At 36.8% G+C, this 18,328-nt stretch overlaps 1 protein-coding gene across 4 annotated transcripts in view; it reads left to right on the forward strand.

The window, feature by feature from the left end:
• LOC127422382 (rap1 GTPase-activating protein 2-like) overlaps window positions 1-18,328 on the forward strand; it is a 115,102-nt gene that overhangs the window by 56,690 nt on the left and 40,084 nt on the right. For 3 of the 4 annotated variants that reach the window (XR_007894157.1, XR_007894156.1, XM_051665863.1), the window contains exon 1: window positions 1,597-1,854. The exons of the other annotated variant lie outside the window; for it this stretch is intronic. Coding sequence is in view for 1 of the 3 variants with exons in the window: in XM_051665863.1 (XP_051521823.1) it covers window positions 1,730-1,854 (125 nt within the window). In the remaining 2 variants the exon portion in view is untranslated. Of the gene's footprint in view, window positions 1-1,596; window positions 1,855-18,328 lie in introns of those variants that run through there. 4 annotated transcript variants of the gene reach the window in all.

Genomic DNA, 18,328 nt, shown 5'->3' on the forward strand with positions numbered 1-18,328 from the left:
CCCCACTTCGTGGAGGGGAGGAGTTGCCCCTTTGGCCGTTCCGCCGCCGGCTGGACTTCCCCACCTCCTGGGAATGAAGGGAGGGAGAGAGGAGAGAGAAAGAGAGAGGGAGAGCCTGAGAGAGGGAGAGCGGAGAGAGAGAGGAAAAAAAACACTCCAGTTCCCGACCACGCTGCCATTCGGTCTTTATCCAGCTGTGCAGCGATCCTCCGCGACACCGGGCGATGGCACTGGACTTCACCTCCTGGCAGACGGCAGCAGGCTCCTCCGTCTCGTGGCGGATGGCAGTAGGCTCCTCCGCCTCCTGTCGAATTGCTCCAGTACCACCGGATAGTGTATCCTCTGCGTTGCGACCCTCTGTCAGCGGCGAGGGCTATCTGACGGCGCATCTTCCACCAATCCTGGGTTTCGGCACCAGTGTGGCAGACAAGCCTCTTGTTAATCGGACAGGAGGAAGCGGGAACCAAAAAGACTTTTAATTAAACACAACACAACATAAAACTGCTTTTCAGCATAACAAATTATTGACGCACACACACAGCGGCTGCGTGCGTCTCTCTCTTTCCCTCTAGGGTGCATCCTCACGGCCCGTCATGCCCTCCTCCTCGTCACATGTTATAAGTGGGATAATGTATAGTCAGTAATTTCCGCAGTACAAACACCAACAGAACTCAAACCGGAGGTGGAATTCAGCCATTTCTGGAGATTCTGTGATCTTTTTCTTCTCTCATAATAGCATTATTGAAATGCAAAGCAATAATTAATGTCCATTTAATTATTTACTTGGTTAGTAGGCATGAAATAAGCAGGATAATGCACAGTCAGCTAGTCATTATCGCTAAATAAATCCCATCAGGGTGATATAAGACCCTGACCACCCTGTTGGGTTTATTTTGTAATGAGCGGCTGACTGTACATTATTCCTTACTTAAATTCAGTGAGGACAGCTCTTGGATTAGTTTATAATAGACTGGAGCTGGGGAGGAGGGGGAAAGCTATGCAAGGCTGCACTGCTAAGTTTTGTCAGAAAGTGTATTTCCCTGATTGGTTTACGTTGAGGCATGTCGGGAACTGAACCTATCGGCCTGCACAATGTAGAGTTTCCTATCTGAATTTAAAAGGACATTTATATCAGTTTAAGCATATACTTTTGCAGCCTATACTTTTACTAAAACTAAACTTAAAACTAAATACAGTATACTTCAATTTTAAAACTATACTGGATCCAGAAAATACTGAAAAAATAAAGCTAGAGTGAAAACTAGATTAAAAAAATAGTTTTTCTCAAAAAACAAAGAACTAAATATTTTCAAATTGTCTTTTCGTTTTAGTTTAGTTTTTACTCTACAAATAGTTTTACTCTGGTTAGGTTGTCCAGTGAAAAGGTCTGGCAGCAGAGAGTTGAGAAGCCCATGAACAGATGGAAAATGAATGGAAAGAGAGAGAGAGAGAGAGAGAGAGAGAGAGAGAGAGATATTTTAGGAGGGGGAGGGGGGGGAGGAGTTAAAATTGTATTCTGCCTATCAGACATGGGAAGGCAATGAGAACTGGTGAAGGAGGGAGTAAGGAAAGAAAAGAGAGAGAGAGAGAGGGAGAGCATGAAAAGGAGAGAGGTACACGGAGATGTATATTCTCAGTTCCACAGCCTGTGGCAGAGAGCTTGGTTGTGCCAGAATAACACAGGACAGTCCTGGTCCAAAGTCTGAGCCCAGAGCGTGGGCCGGACAGCATGTCGGATTCTGAAGCCAAAGTAAACTCCAAAAAAGCTGGCATTCGGGCTGCTGTCATTCTGATAGGACTACTGCACAAGTCCAGACGGCAGAAGGAGAGAGAGAGGGAGAAAAGAAATGAACGGTGGGTGAACTTTTCTATTTTCTCACCCTGCTCTAGACGGCTCTTGTGTTGTTATTAGCTGGTGGACTTTATGGATGACCTGCAAGATGGGCAGAGGTATCTGGCTGTCTGTTTTAGTGTGTATTTGTCAGGTTTATAGCTATCTAGGTCATTGTATGTACAAATGTATGTATTTATTGTCGTCCCACACCATGCCGGAGTAGGTTGTAATTGGGTCAGTATATCGTGAAGGACAGATTCTTGTGACGCAATTGAAGGTGTGCTCATTTGTAACTTCACAGCCTGTCAAAAAAAAGCACTCTGTCTTCCTTGTCATACTACGCCCACAAAGAATGTTTTGTTTCTCTAATGTTGCTCTTTCATAATTCAGGAAACTTAATGAAGTTCTTTGTGTCATTGAAGTAAAGTAATTTTTATTTGTATGGCACTTTCCCAATACACATAGTTTCAAAGCAGCTTTTCAGAAAGTAATGCCGTAATGTTTTTTCCCCCTGTGAACAGCTTTATAGAAATCAACCTAAGCATCAACTTTGTCTCACTTGTTTCCCTTTTAATACCTTAGGAGAAATAAAATTAGACACAAATTAATGTAGATAAATAGCTCAGATAATTTGGTCTTGGAAGAACATGAGGCATTTTTGAGATCAGATTGAGATCTCAGACTTTGATTGCATACTTTGGTGTCTTAGCAAATCTGAGACATTGTTGATATCTTTTCTGAAATTCTAGAGTACACTCTGGAGTGGACTAGATTCTAATAAGAAAAAATGCTTCAGCAGAATGTGTCTTTGCTCTCCATTTAATATCATTGCTGAAATATTAAGATCTCATTTGTAATTTTTCTTTCCTGTGTGGAGGCAGTCCATAAAGGCATGTTCAAAGAGTTTAAAACAAACACTCTACATCCCTGTAAAGCAAACAAAGAGTAAACAAAGAGAAAGAGAGAGAGACAGAGCTAGAGCTAGATAGTTTTCAACATACTCCCCTAGTCAGAGTCAACCAGATCAGATCTTATATAGAAGAAAATCTCAGAGGATGAGAGTGCTAATCGGGTAATTAACTATCATTTATTTCTAGTCTGACTGGGCTTCTATAGCTACTGACTGTTCACTGTATTTGCGTTACACCATATTAGATGGCATGATTATCACCAACAGTGGCCCTAGTGTACACTTTGTTTAATCATTCATTAAAAACAGATTTGACTGCATAAGTACATACAAATACACTTTCAAACACACTCTTTCACACAGGTGTCACGCGGCTTGAAACCGTTTGTGTTTCCAGGTACCGTGTGGGGTCCCATTTGCATAGATCACATCGATAACTGGCATGGTAACCCAAATCAATGCGAGGCGACCCAGCTTGGATCACTGTTTCATTCACTGTATACCAGCTCTGTCCTGTTCATTAGCTCACATTAGCACTCCATGAAACTCTATAACTATCAGGCTTTTCAATTCCGCTTTGTTTGAATAAGTCTTAAGCAGTACACAGTTGTAAACACTGTACTTTAAATCACCTTGAAGGCTGCTTGTTCTAATGGCATTTAGAACTTTAGGCTTTCAGTGAAGGTTATTGCACGCTCTTGTTTTTAACAAAGTGTTGATTGCTTGGTAATGACTTCCATTAGGGTCTAGTTTAAAATCAAAGAGTTGATAGAATTCAAGTTTATTCAAGAGGGCTTAATAGAGCAAAACAGCACTTCAGAGTATAATTTGTTCTTCTAAGCTGTTGTTAGACCTGGTTTGGGCAGGAAAGTAAAATGTCGTTAACTGTTAGGCTCTACAGTGCCCAAGTAAGACTTGTCGCCTGTTTTATTATGGTAGATACAGTAGGGTCCAAAGAGTCTGAATCCACGTATGCAATGCTTTTATTTTGCACTTTTCTATTGCATTTGAATACATTTGTCATTATTTTACTGTTAGTAGTGCTGTCAGTCGATAATTTTTTTTTAATCTCGATTAATCACTTAATTTTTTGTTCAATAATTGCAGATTTTGAAAGTGATGAAATTTGACTCTAAATATATTTATTTTCCTGTTAAAATGCATTTATTTCCTTCTTAGGAAAGAAAACAGAACAATATGTAACAATATAGTGCTTTATTAACATTTTACAAGCAAAGCCTTCCACAGTATAAAGATAGAAATGCACTAAAATAACACCAATTCAAGTAACATTAAACGTTTCCCAAAGTCTAAGTGGGGGTTAGACTAATTGAAAGAATTAGTTCCCACATGGGTTGCATATTCATTGCAATGGGCATTACATCTATTAAACTCTCATCCTCCACAATATTAATCAGCCGGCAGACTGTGGCTATCCGCTTTGCAATCGTGAAGCCGCGTTTATGATTCACATCGAGGCCTCAGTGCCAGCGTCAAGTGCCGCTTTGAACTCCACATGAAAAGCGCTTGCAGACAAAAACATCTCATTTTCCGTTTTGGTGATAGTTAAGACTTGCTCCTGTTAAGATGTGTGTCTGTGGTAATTAAAATACGCCTTACTTAGGCAGAAAAATACTTGATTTCTGTCACAACTTCCAACTACACTAGGCGTATTTTGAACAACAAATAGCTTTAAGTAAATGCGTTAATTGCAATTTAAAAAAAAATTACGTGTTAAACTTTTTTAATTAATTGCATATGTTAACATTACTTTTGACAATGTTAGTATAGCAATTTGATCAAAAAAGGGAAATCATTCAAATCAATATGAATTTCAGAATTCATGCCTCTTTTCGCTTTAATAATAGCATGCACTCGAGCTGGTACTGAGTCCACAAGTTTGTGCAAAACCTGATGGTCCATGTTATCTCATCATGATTTGAGAATGTTCCAAAGAGCTTCTTGTGTGCTTCAATGGAGGCAAGGAAATCTGTTGTACATGGAGTTAACATGGTCAATGTCACAATTTGCTTATATTTGATTTGTGACCTAGAAATAGTGCAGAAACTTCAATATTTGTTCTTCAGTTTAACTTACATTTTTTTACATTCCCCCCCCATCTGTAACTCTTTATTTTATGTGATATTCCTCTTCCATTTAATCTTGGCAAATACTGTGAGATGAAAATGACAGCATTTCTTCATCAAGTTCATTAAGAACCAAAGCAAATGTTGTGTTGGTTTCCTGTGTCATTCAGTGCAATCTAATTGTCCCCACCTTTCATCAACACTAATTTCTCCCATGATCCTGTCTCCTGCAGTCACAAACACTGCATTCACCTCCTGACTCACTCTGTTTCCATCACAGTTGGTTTTCCTTCATTTTATTTTTTTCACTTTTCTCCATCACATAATTTCTTCATGTGTAATTCTTGCCCTGATGAACCTCTGCTGTGCCCTTCCCTCACCTATAACGTCATCTTTGCTCATTTCAGTGTTTTTCCCCTCTCTTCTCTCTCTCTATCTCTCTCTCTCTCTCGCTCTCTCTCTCTCTCTCCCTGTTTCTCTCACTCTTGCACAGAAGCATCATGGCCATTCAAACTCCATAGACTGAATGGCCCTGTTGCTGAGAAAGCATTTTTGATTAGCAGCTGTGTGAAATTAAAAGTAGACTAGGTTGTCTTGTGCCTTATCTCTCACACATAAACTTGATATCATTAAGGTCAAAGGACAAGATCCCTAACATTCGATTCCAGTTCAATACCTCTTTTATACCACAGATGCATTATATCTTTGTGTGAGTGTGTGAGCGCCCGCCTGCAACTGTAAGAGCGAGTCATCATTGAATACCTGGAAAAAAACATGAAGCTCATTCATTCAGAAGGGGCCATAAAACAGACCTCTGGCTGTCAGCAGCATGGCAAAGCACACTTTGTAATATACACACATTATATCATAAAACCACAGAGTAAAGGGGTCAGATGGCAATATAGCTTGTTGGGGAAGTGACAGATGATTGTATTTGAATGTTCCTTATCAGTCCGGCTAAAAGGGAAGCAGTAAATGAGAGGTGCCGGGAATATTTTGCCATGATCCCTCTGAAGTTCCTAAAACACTTTGTGTATGATTTATAGCTGACACGTATTATTGAAATATAAACCGTTTTATGTGAGCTGGTCTGTTCTGGGTTGTGTACAATATGTGTGTGGGGGTAAGGTTTTGACTACATTGACTACATGGGGACCAGAAAATGGCTAAATATTCATAGTAATATGTTTTGATAAAAGTATAAAAATGCCAAAATATAGCTATGAGGGTTAAAAGATTACATTTAAGCTATAGAAAATATTATTAGCTTAGCATAAAAACAATAGAAGTCAATGGAATGCCCCCACCATGATAGAAAACATACTTGTATAGGTCCATTGAACTGTATAGTGGAATAGATGAGGTGACAGTGTCTTTGACACTGTTGTATAGAGCCTATTTACAGGACAGTTATGTTACGCAGGGTATTTTTAGAAATCACCCCTTCAAAACACTGTGGCGTGCTCTTTGTCTCCAGTTCAACTCTTGATTTAGTGATATGGCCAAAGGATTAATGCATTTAAAAACCTTGAGGACCACAGGTTGCTTTAATGGAGGGAATGATAGCAAAAGCCCTGCTATCATTGCCGCCGTCTCACCCAACCCTCCTCAAGGCCGCTGTGTGAGTCTGCAAGAGTCTAAGGACCTATTTATTGTTGGCACACTGAATCTGCAAAAGAATAACCAAATCCTATTACCAAAAATACACTAACAAAAAAGTATTATGGTAGCAAGGGTGATTCTAGGATTTTTTATTATTTTTTTTGCAATAGATTGGCATGTCTTAAGGTCAATATTAGGGCAAAAAAGAAACAGCTTTCTCTAGGAACTCGTCAGTCAATCATTGTTTTGAGGAATGAAGGCTATACAATGCTTGAAATTGCCAAAAAACTGAAGATTTCATACAAAGGTGTACACAACAGTCTTCAAAGACAAAGGACAACTGGCTCTAACAAGGACAGAAAGAGATGTGGAAGGCCAGATGTACAACTAAACAAGAGGATAAGTACATCAGAGACTCTAGTTTGAGAAATAGTTGCCTCACATGTCCTCAGCTGACAGCTTCATTGAATTCTACCTGCTCAACACCAGTTTCATGTACAACAGTAAAGAGAAGACTCAGGGCTGCAGGCCTTATGGGAAGAATTGCAAAGAAAAAGCCACTTTTGAAACAGAAAAACAAAGAAAAGGTTATAGTGGGCAAAGAAACACAGACATTGGACAACAGATGATTGGAAAAGAGTGTTATGGATCTTAACCCCATTGAAATTTTGTGGGATCAGATAGACTGTAAGGTGCGTGAGAAGTGCCCGACAAGACGGACACATCTATGGCAAGTGCTACAGGAAGCGTGGGGTGAAATGTCACCTGAGTATCTGGACAAACTGACAGCTAGAATGCCAAGGATCTGCAAAGCTGTCATTGCTGCACGTGGAGGATTTTCGATGAGAACTCTTTGAAGTAGTTTAAGTTTGAAGTTCTGAATTTTTTTTTCAAATTGTAACAGTAATTTATCACGTTATTAATGTCCTGACTATACATTGTGATCAGCTGAATGCCACTATGGTGAAAGTACCAGTTTCTTTCCATAAGAACAAAATCTTGGCCCCTTGTGTGTGTGTGTGTGTGTGTGTGTGTGTGTGTGTGTGTGTATGTGTGTGTATATATATATATATATATATATATATATATATATATATATATATATATATATATATATATATATATATATATAAAACTAAAACAACAACAATCAATTAATAATTAAGCAAATAAGTTAATGTATACAGTATGTCCAAAAGTTAAATCGTATGCACATACTTATATCATACACCTATACACATAATACATGAACATAATACATAAACGTAGTACATAAACAGACAAAATAATTTAGTCTATTAATGATTTACTTTTTTATCTTTCTACTTTAATTTCAATGGTGCCCATCTTTTTTTTTTTTTTTATCTTTCTTTTATCATTAATTTAATATGTTATCATCTCCATAGAATAAACTTTTAAAAACTAACTCCAGCCAGTCTTTTAAGACAGGGTATTCTTGTCTTCTCCAAAGTCTTGTTGTTGCTTTAAATGCTGCAATTCTCAATATTCTAAATAAATATAACTCATCTCTGTTAAGAAATGTAGGACATATACCTAAAACTATATTTTGCACTTTTAGAATGTTTGATTTCTTAAAAGTTTGTTCTATTGTCTGAATGACTTCTATTCAGAATACTTTTATATTTTGTAAGAGTAAAAAATATGTGTATGATGAGCCTTGAGCTCACCACACCCTCTCCAACATCCTGAGGATAGCTGGTTATATTTTGATGATCTTTCTGGTGTTATAAAATATCTCATGTCCATTTTCCAAACATATTCTTGCCAGAATGGAGATTGTGTAGTTATAAATACTTCTTTAAAACTTTGTTTCCGGTCCCCATCTATTTTATTTTTATTTTTTTTATCTAATTCTATTTCCCATTTTACTTGAATTTTATGTAATGTCTCATCATTAATTTCTGGAAATATTTTATATATTTGTCCTATTAAATTTTCTAATTTGTTAGTTTTACTTGCTTTAATCATGTACCGCAAAAGGGGGTGAATATCGTCTAATTTTTTTATTTTGATTTCATATTTCAAATAGCTTCTTATTTGTATGTATCAATAAAATAGTTTTCTAGATAATGTCTAATTTTGTACTATGCTCTCAAATGTCTGTATTCTCTTTTCATCATAGATCTGACAAAATCTTACAAGTCCTTTACTAGGCCAAACATTGAAAACATCTTCAAAGTCATTTGGGGCAAAGTCTGGATCTCGTGAAATTTCTCTTAAGCAAACCATCTCTTGATCCTTAATATTCATTACTTTACAAATTCTTCTCCAACATTTAAAAGTTTCACCTATACAATAAAATCTATTACCCAAATTTGTATTTTTCCAATAAAATATCAATTCCATCAACTGACCCAGTCTCCATACACTTCCACTGTGAATTGTTATCATTATGCATCCAATTCAAGATTGGCTTAATCTGTGATGCATAATAGGAATTCACCAAATTGGGCATCGCCAATCCACCCATTCCTTTACTTTATTGTAAGATACTTGTTTTACTCTTGGTTTCCCTTCATCCCAAATAAACTTTCTAAAGAGACTATGCCAATTTTTAAAACTGTTACAATTTATATATACTGCTAAATTTGGAAACAAAAATAAGAATCTTGGAAGAACATTCATTTTAATTGTATTTATTTTCTCAAAAAAAAAAAAGGGCAATGATAATATTTTCCACCTTTTAAAATCTTGTCTTATTGTATTTTCTAATATGCCATAATTACACTTATACAAATGATCTAAATTGTTTGGAATTATCACTCCCAAGTACTTTATTTCTGTTCGATTCCACTTAATACAATTTTTTTTAATCCTCTTTTAATTTGTCTGCTTCTGTCTTATTCAAGTTTAATTTATATCCAGACAAAGTTCCATACAGATCTGTCTCCTCTACTGCAGGTAGTGAAGTTTCTAATTCTGTTAAAAACATTATGACATCATCTGCATACAATGCAAGTTTATGTTCTTCATCCTCTACTTTAAGACCTTTCACTCTAGAATTAATTTGTATACTTAGTGCTAAAAGCTATATACATAAAGCAAATATCTGAGGTGACAAGGGGTCCCCTTGTTTTGTCCCCCTGTTTAATTCAAATTTCTCTGAAAGAGTTCCATTGACCCTCACTCTTGCATTTGGTTGATTGTATATTTCTTTAATTTAATACAATTCTGATCAAAACCAAATGCTTTGCATGTTTCAAAAATAAAGGGCCATAGTACCCTGTCAAATGCCTTTTCAGCATCTAAAGTAATCATTAACATTTGTTGCTTAGTTTTTGTTGCATAATCGATAAGATTAAGTGTTCGTCGCACATTATCAAACAATAAATGACTTTTCACAAATCCAGTTTGGTCTAAACCAATTATTGTTGGAATTATTTTAACAAGTCTTGTAGCTATTATTGGTGTAAGCAACTTTTGATCTACATTTACAAGAGATATTGGTCTGTAGGACGAATAGTGTGTGGGATCTCTTCCTTCTTTTGGTATTACTGATATAATAGCTTAATTGTCTGTGGCCACTCTCTCTAAAATCCAATGAAAAACTTCAACCAGAATTGGGGACAATAAATCATGAAATTCTTTATAAAATTTAATTTGTAAATCCATAATTTCCTGGACATTTTTCCATTTGACTCTTTTTAATAACTATTAAAATCTCTTCCTCTGTTATTGGACGGATTAATACCTTATTATGTTGACTTGAAACTGTAGGGAGGATTAAAGACTTCAAGTACCGTTTAATTTTCCAAAAACAAAAAGCTGGATAACCATGGCACTCTAATTAAAAAGCCCTTATTATTACATGGCTTAATACAAAAGTTAAAACAGCTCTCCTATGCGTTTCGGCATGAGCCTTCCTCAGGGAGAGTAACAAACAAGCTTCACACAGGTGAGAGTAATATTATTCATTTAGTAAGTCACATGATCAATTATTTTACTATAGTGTTAAACATTCGCTATTGTTACTGTTTTTGTACTCAAAGAGAATATTACTATTAATACACTAATTATTGTCTAATGCCTCCTTTACATTCTTTAACTCTTCATAAACCTTTTTATTTTTCTCATGCTCCTCATGTAAATGTTTTAATTTATTTTCTAGGTTTAACTTCTCTCTAATTATTAATTGTCCTTCTAAATCCCATCTCACTATCACATATCTTCCCTCCTTATCTATCGTACAGAGTTCCTTCCTAAAATCCTAATTTTTTTTTAATCAATATTGCTACTCTTTTTGCTGATGTAAAAGATGATGTGAATACTTGGGCTGAAGCTAACTTTTCTAATTTTAGATGTTCCTCTATTTAAGTGCGTTTCTTGTAAAAAAATAAAAATAAAAAAAAAATAAAAAAATATATACACACACAAACACACACTACCGGTCAAAATTTTTGAAACACTTGACTGAAATGTTTCTCATGATCTTAAAAATCTTTTGATCTGAAGGTGTATCCTTAAATGTTTGAAATTAGTTTTGTAGACAAAAATATAATTGTGCCACCATATTAATTTATTTCATTATAAAACTAAAATTTAATTTACAAAAAAAAGTTTTTGAAATTGATGACTTGGACCAAATAATAAAGAAAAGCAGCCAATAAGTGCCCAGCATATAGATGGGAACTCCTTCAATACTGTTTAAAAAGCATCCCAGGGTGATACCTCAAGAAGTTGGTTGAGAAAATGTCAAGAGTACATGTCTGCAAATTCTAGGCAAAGGCTGACTACTTTGAAGATGCTAAAATATAACACAGTTTTGATTTATTTTGGATTTTGTTTAGTCACAACATAATTCCCATAGTTTCATTTATGTTATTCCATAGTTTTGATGACTTTACTCTTATTCTAAATGTGAAAAAAAAAAAAAAAAAAAAGAAATTATAATAAAGAATGAGTAAGTGTTTCAAAACTTTTGACCGGTAGTGTGTGTGTGTGTATATATATATCACATATCATCATATATATATATATATACAGGTGCATCTCAATAAATTAGAATGTCGTGGAAAAGTTCATTTATTTCAGTAATTCAACTCAAATTGTGAAACTCGTGTATTAAATAAATTCAATGCACACAGACTGAAGTAGTTTAAGTCTTTGGTTCTTTTAATTGTGATGATTTTGGCTCACATTTAACAAAAACCCACCAATTCACTATCTCAAAAAATTAGAATATGGTGACATGCCAATCAGCTAATCAACTCAAAACACCTGCAAAGGTTTCCTGAGCCTTCAAAATGGTCTCTCAGTTTGGTTCACTAGGCTACACAATCATGGGGAAGACTGCTGATCTGACAGTTGTCCAGAAGACAATCACTGACACCCTTCACAAGGAGGGTAAACCACAAACATTCATTGCCAAAGAAGCTGGCTGTTCACAGAGTGCTGTATCCAAGCATGTTTACAGAAAGTTGAGTGGAAGGAAAAAGTGTGGAAGAAAAAGATGCACAACCAACCGAGAGAACCGCAGCCTTATGATTGTCAAGCAAAATCGATTCAAGAATTTGGGTGAACTTCACAAGGAATGGACTGAGGCTGGGGTCAAGGCATCAAGACACAGACATGTCAAGGAATTTGGCTACAGTTGTCGTATTCCTCTTGTTAAGCCACTCCTGAACCACAGACAACGTCAGAGGCGTCTTACCTGAGCTAAGGAGAAGAAGAACTGGACTGTTGCCCAGTGGTCCAAAGTCCTCTTTTCAGATGAGAGCAAGTTTTGTATTTCATTTGGAAACCAAGGTCCTAGAGTCTGGAGGAAGGGTGGAGAAGCTCATAGCCCAAGTTGCTTGAAGTCCAGTGTTAAGTTTCCACAGTCTGTGATGATTTGGGGTGCAATGTCATCTGCTGCGGTTGGTCCATTGTGTTTTTTGAAAACCAAAGTCACTGCACCCGTTTACCAAGAAATTTTGGAGCACTTCATGCTTCCTTCTGCTGACCAGCTTTTTAAAGATGCTGATTTCATTTTCCAGCAGGATTTGGCACCTGCCCACACTGCCAAAAACACCAAAAGTTGGTTAAATGACCATGGTGTTGGTGTGCTTGACTGGCCAGCAAACTCACCAGACCTGAACCCCATAGAGAATCTATGGGGTATTGTCAAGAGGAAAATGAGAAACAAGAGACCAAAAAATGCAGATGAGCTGAAGGCCACTGTCAAAGAAACCTGGGCTTCCATACCACCTCAGCAGTGCCACAAACTGATCACCTCCATGCCACGCCAAATTGAGGCAGTAATTAAAGCAAAAGGAGCCCCTACCAAGTATTGAGTACATATACAGTAAATGAACATACTTTCCAGAAGGCCAACAATTCACTAAAAATGTTTTTTTTTATTGGTCTTATGATGTATTCTAATTTTCTGAGATAGTGAATTGGTGGGTTTTTGTTAAATGTGAGCCAAAATCATCACAATTAAAAGAACCAAAGACTTAAACTACTTCAGTCTGTGTGCATTGAATTTATTTAATACACGAGTTTCACAATTTGAGTTGAATTACTGAAATAAATGAACTTTTCCAAGACATTCTAATTTATTGAGATGCACCTGTATATATGTATCTTAAGTTTCTGGAGTACTTTCTTTTTATTGGGCTATTTAAGCCATTTGTGTTTAACGTCATTATTTTAAGTTCCCCCATTTATTTCCTGTTTCTTTTTTTTTTCTTCTTTTCCCCTTCTTCTTTTTCCCACTTCCTTTTTCCTTCTTCTTCCCTTTCCCTCTGTCTAAACAATCTTAGATACATTCTTCTCATATTCATATCAAACAACACAAAAGCCTATTATTACTATAAATTTCACATTTATGTAGTGGAGTGAATTAAAGTTGCTGTAAGTGATTTTTTTCATGGAAAGGTATGCAAAAAATGTTCCTACTCCCTGAAAGATATTGAAGAAATACAGTAAGTATTGTGAGATATCTCATCTGTCTCTGTGAAATCTCCAGACTCTGTAAACAGCAAACAAAAATGTGTCCCAATGCCACGGTCACTGACGCTTTCATCCTGTCAATCATTTTTCACATTCTCATAGTGTAGTAGTTGCAGCGAATTATTGAGGCTTAATGACATTTTTATGCCATGTTGCTCATAACAGTTATCAGTTGAAGGCACTGTTTTGCTGCTGTTGATTTTAACAACAGTTTCTGCACAATGTCAGTCTCAATAAAGCTCATTTGGTGTCTTTGGAGTGTGGGGTTTTGGAAAGAGGGGGTGTAGCTAATTCAACAGCTCAGTCTCATGGCAGTAGAATGGCTAAAATTGCTTACAGCACCTTTAACTCCAGATTATGTTTTTCTGTCTGTCATTAGCTTGTGACTCGAGTCTTTTTGAAATAGTTCAAAAGATTAGTTCAGCTTTGTTCATTTTGGCATAATTCATTCAGTGACCATTTTGTAAATCACACTTTTATGGCAGTAGGTGGCAACAAATAAATGTCTTTTATGTGTTTTGAGACATTAAACCATTGATAAAGCACAGAGTCATTCACAACCGAAACAAGTCTAATAATGCTTTATTAAAATCTGCGTGTGTACAAATCTACTAAAAGAATTAAGAGTGTTTAAGCATCATTTGCGTTTCCCCACATATGACAACAAAGCATAGCTTTAATTTTATAAACTGCTGTGCATGACTATAAAAATAGCAACGATATTAGCCTTAAAATAATTATAAGTGATTCGATTACATCCGGAAGTGATTGTAGTGTCATCAGTCACTTTTACTCATAAATAAGCCTGCCCCTTTCTCTCTTTGTTAAACGAGATTACAGAACTAAGCTGTAGCCCTCCTAATTAGGGTATAGCAATGCCTATGTATTGTAGTACCATGGTGTTCTTTGAAGTGCTGCGGAGGACAATGTATATACCATGGTAAAAAAAAGATGGTAATCATTCAGAGTTAGCTAGATAGATGGACGGAAGGACGGACGGACACTGAGCAGTTGCCATAGTAGCGAGGCAAGTCTTGCTAATGTGTAATGGCGACTGAATGGCTTTATTAATTAAGTTATTGATTGTCTACTGATGGTGGGCAGAAGCTCAGGAGAATGAAATAGATTCAAAGAATCAAGGGTAACAACTGACTTCCTCTTTGATAAAGGAGTTTTTAGAGATTTTATAAGTAAGCCTAAATCGTTTATATTGCGTTATTAATTGATTCCAGTGATTGTGTTTGTGCTTCACCAACAGTGTACAATGTTACTCTTTGGAACTGAAAACAGACTTATGAAGGAGCTAGTAGCTTTACACTTGTTGACCTTGAAAGACTTCCTTGAAACCTTAGTTTGTTTTATTATATGGTAATTTTGAATGTATGTTAATTTGTTTTTCATTTTTATTTTGTGTGATCTTTTAGACAGGAATGAGACTTAATTTGACAAAATAGAAGTCATAACACCTTCTCCTAACACAATACCATATTCCTCTAGTCAATTTTAATAACTTTGTTTACTAAAGTTAAACAAGAAAAACAAATTCAACAAATGCTCCAAATACTTTAATTGAGCCTTATTTAATGACTTTGCTCACCGCTCTGATTCTTGTTAGCACAGCAGGGACTAAAAGCGGAGAGGGTTTTAACAGCACTCAATATCGATTGTTCCTTTTATGTGTTAAAACCTTCTGTTTCAGCAGCAATTATTTCTTAATTAAATTTCATTATGAGTTAGTCAGCATCACCCTTATTGTACAAGGCATGTACATTAGCTTGTGTGTTAGTGTGTATGTGACTGAATGTGCAACTGAATACTGAATATGTCTGTGTCTGTTTGATACCAATGTTAGGGTCATTGGCCAGTGTCCACATTTCTCGATTTCTATAAATAACCTCTATATATCAACGTACAACAAGCCGCATCACACTGACCACTTTAACTGTTATCTGAAGGAGAAAACAGGATCCATTTTAAAGACACTTGTCACTTTGCCTCAGTATATTCCATTCTATGTTGCTGCATCATTTCCTGTCACTGCGGTAAAAAGGGCTTTATTGCTTCCATTTCTCCCTAGCTGATACAAGGCTAACCCTGTGTGTGTGTTCTCAGTTTAACTGACAAGCAGAGCTTTGATATTGTTATGGTAATCAAGTAACTGTAGTATATAGATAATGTATAGACCACAGATGTATAGGCATGCATAATAGATGTGTACAACAATGAACCTAACAGGAATGTGTTATATGACCTTATATATATAGTGACACCTGGGACAGAGAGGTGCGGCGATCTTGGTGTGCGTACATGTTAAGACTCCTGTGTGTTGCAGTTGTACAGAGACAGTTCCACCTCTAAAAACTAAATTGTGCCCAAGACAAAAAATGACCAAAGCGGCAGTTGCGAGCGGGGTGGCCAATGGGGTAGCCCCTAGCTCCGCCACTGAGAAAGTGACATGAAACTAGCACAGATATGTATGTCTCTGTTTAAGTTATGCGGACATTATCCAAAAATAATAGACCACAAAATGCAGCAGTTGACCAATCAAATCAAGTAGTTCAGAGTGTCGTCCAATCAGCCCCTATATCTGTATGTTTGTTGTCTTGCTTTCTCAAGGGTGTAATCAAAGCTTGAGATATGTTGCCGGAACATAAGATAATCATAATCACTGGGCAGATGTGATTAGTATTGAATCAGGCCTAATTAAAGTGGCAGACATACAGTACCGTCTTGTTGAAAACTAAACCGATGGACACAGAGGACTGGAAATAAGAGGAGACAACATGTGCAGGACAACAGGAGAGATCTCATCTTCCAGGTTTCCCTAATGAACTGATATGATTTTAATGAGCCAATAACTTTGATTTACTGTGATTGTTAATTGTGTTTGAGGTTCATGGTCACTTGGTTAATGGTTCACGACAAAACGACATGATAAACACTCAGACATGGAGTTCCAGGAAAAAAGTTAGATAACTTTATAATCCATAAATCACAACTGACTTCATAAGGTAAAGTGTATAATTTCTGCACTGCTAGTGGCACAATAATAACTCGAACACACACCCTGTCTCTGGTTGGTCAGACTAAAAGATTGTCTGGCCCCACACTCACGCCATTGGTTGAGCCAATGTTACTATGTCAGGCTGGTCGGGATTCTCAAACAAACAAAGCAATGTTTGAAAATGCTACAGAGCCACAGTATGTACACTTTTCAGCTAAATTAACCTACAAATGGCTTACTTATAAGTGTCACTGCATATTAAGCTTACCACAGTTATTTTATACACTGTATGAACATGAACCCTTGAACTTCAACACATGCATTCTCAATCACAGTAAGTACTTAGTACATTTCTTTCAAACTGTATTACTGCTTGGAATGAGAGCAGCACCTCACAGGACTGCAAAGACCTGGAGAGGGTGGTATGGTCAGCTGAGCAGATCACCAGGGGTGTATTGCCCACCTTGTAAGACATCTACATCAAGCAGGATACAACCCAAAGCAACTTTTAGTACATTTAGGTGCTTGCAAGGCAGCATTGTATTGATATTTGTCAAACATTCTTGTAAGGAATTTGTTCTAAACCCTTAACCCTAAGTTTTAAAATTCTGCAGTTAGCCCATGTCCTGTCCCTGTCCCCTCTTGCAAGGTGAGAATGATGCAGTTAATGATGCAGTTTCCTCAGCGATCAGTCTCATTAGCCCAGATAGCTGATTAAACTCCCCTCCTCTACAAATACAGAAAGAAAAGGAGGGACAATTAAATTTTTTTTTGGTGGTAATCAACATTATGCCACAAACACTGTAGATTGAGTTTAACTTGTATTGAACCCGAAACATTCTATAAATGTTATTTGTAATGGTGGAACTCAATAATGTGGCCATCAAGATATAGTCATAAGAAGGCTTGCAGTTGCATGTTTGGTCCATGGAGGATAAATGTCTTCTAATGCACCAGTGATATCAAAATATTTTTTAACCCCTCACAAATCACAAAATCACTATGTATCAAAATGTTCACTATGGCATTTGTAATATCTCTCCCTGCTCTGATCTGTAGCCGTTGTTATGTTGTGCATCTGTTTGGCACCCAGATGGGAAAAAGTTGCCGTGCAGTAAAGAGGTGAATTTGGGACATGGCTGGCAGTTTTTAACAAGAGTATTGGTGTCCTGGCCCAAGGTCTCTCAAGCAGCTACAGACTTAGGTAGATGGGGTAGATATTTACTCAGTGTTTCCCTTTAAGAATGGAAAGACTTGCTGCCAAAATCAGACTCACACATGTCTGTTTCGCATTTGGATTCTAAGTGAACTGCTTCTATGCAATGGACATATTACAGAAAGGAAAAACAGTATACACACCATCAAAACATTAAAATTTTTGCATTTGGCAAATGATTTGATTAAAAATGACTTAAAGTGCATTCAAGGTATATCACATACACAACATTAAAACCACCTGCCTAATATTGTGTAGGTCCCCCTCATGCTGCCAAATTAGCACCAACCTGCATCTCAGAATAGCATTCTGAGATGCTATTCTTCTTACCACAGTTGTACAGAGCGGTTATCTGAGTTACCATAGACTTTGTCAGGTCGAACCAATCTGGCCATTCTCTGTTGACCTCTGTCATCAACAAGGCATTTCCATCCACAGAACTGCTGCTCACTGGATGTTTTTTGTTTTTGGCACCATTCTGAATAAACCCTAGAGACTGTTCTGTGTGAAAATCCCAGGAGATCAGCAGTTACAAAAATATTCAAACCAGCCCGTCTGGCACCAACAATCATCCATGCGATTATCTAATCAGCCAATCATGTGGCAGCAGTGCAGTGCATAAAATCACACATATACGGGTCAGGAGCTTCAGGTATTGTTTATATCAACCATCAGAATGGGGGGAAAAAATGTGATCTCAGTGATTTGGACCGTGGCATGA

Source organism: Myxocyprinus asiaticus, chromosome 31 (genome assembly GCF_019703515.2).
Source record: "Myxocyprinus asiaticus isolate MX2 ecotype Aquarium Trade chromosome 31, UBuf_Myxa_2, whole genome shotgun sequence".
Classification (NCBI taxonomy): domain Eukaryota; kingdom Metazoa; phylum Chordata; class Actinopteri; order Cypriniformes; family Catostomidae; genus Myxocyprinus; species Myxocyprinus asiaticus.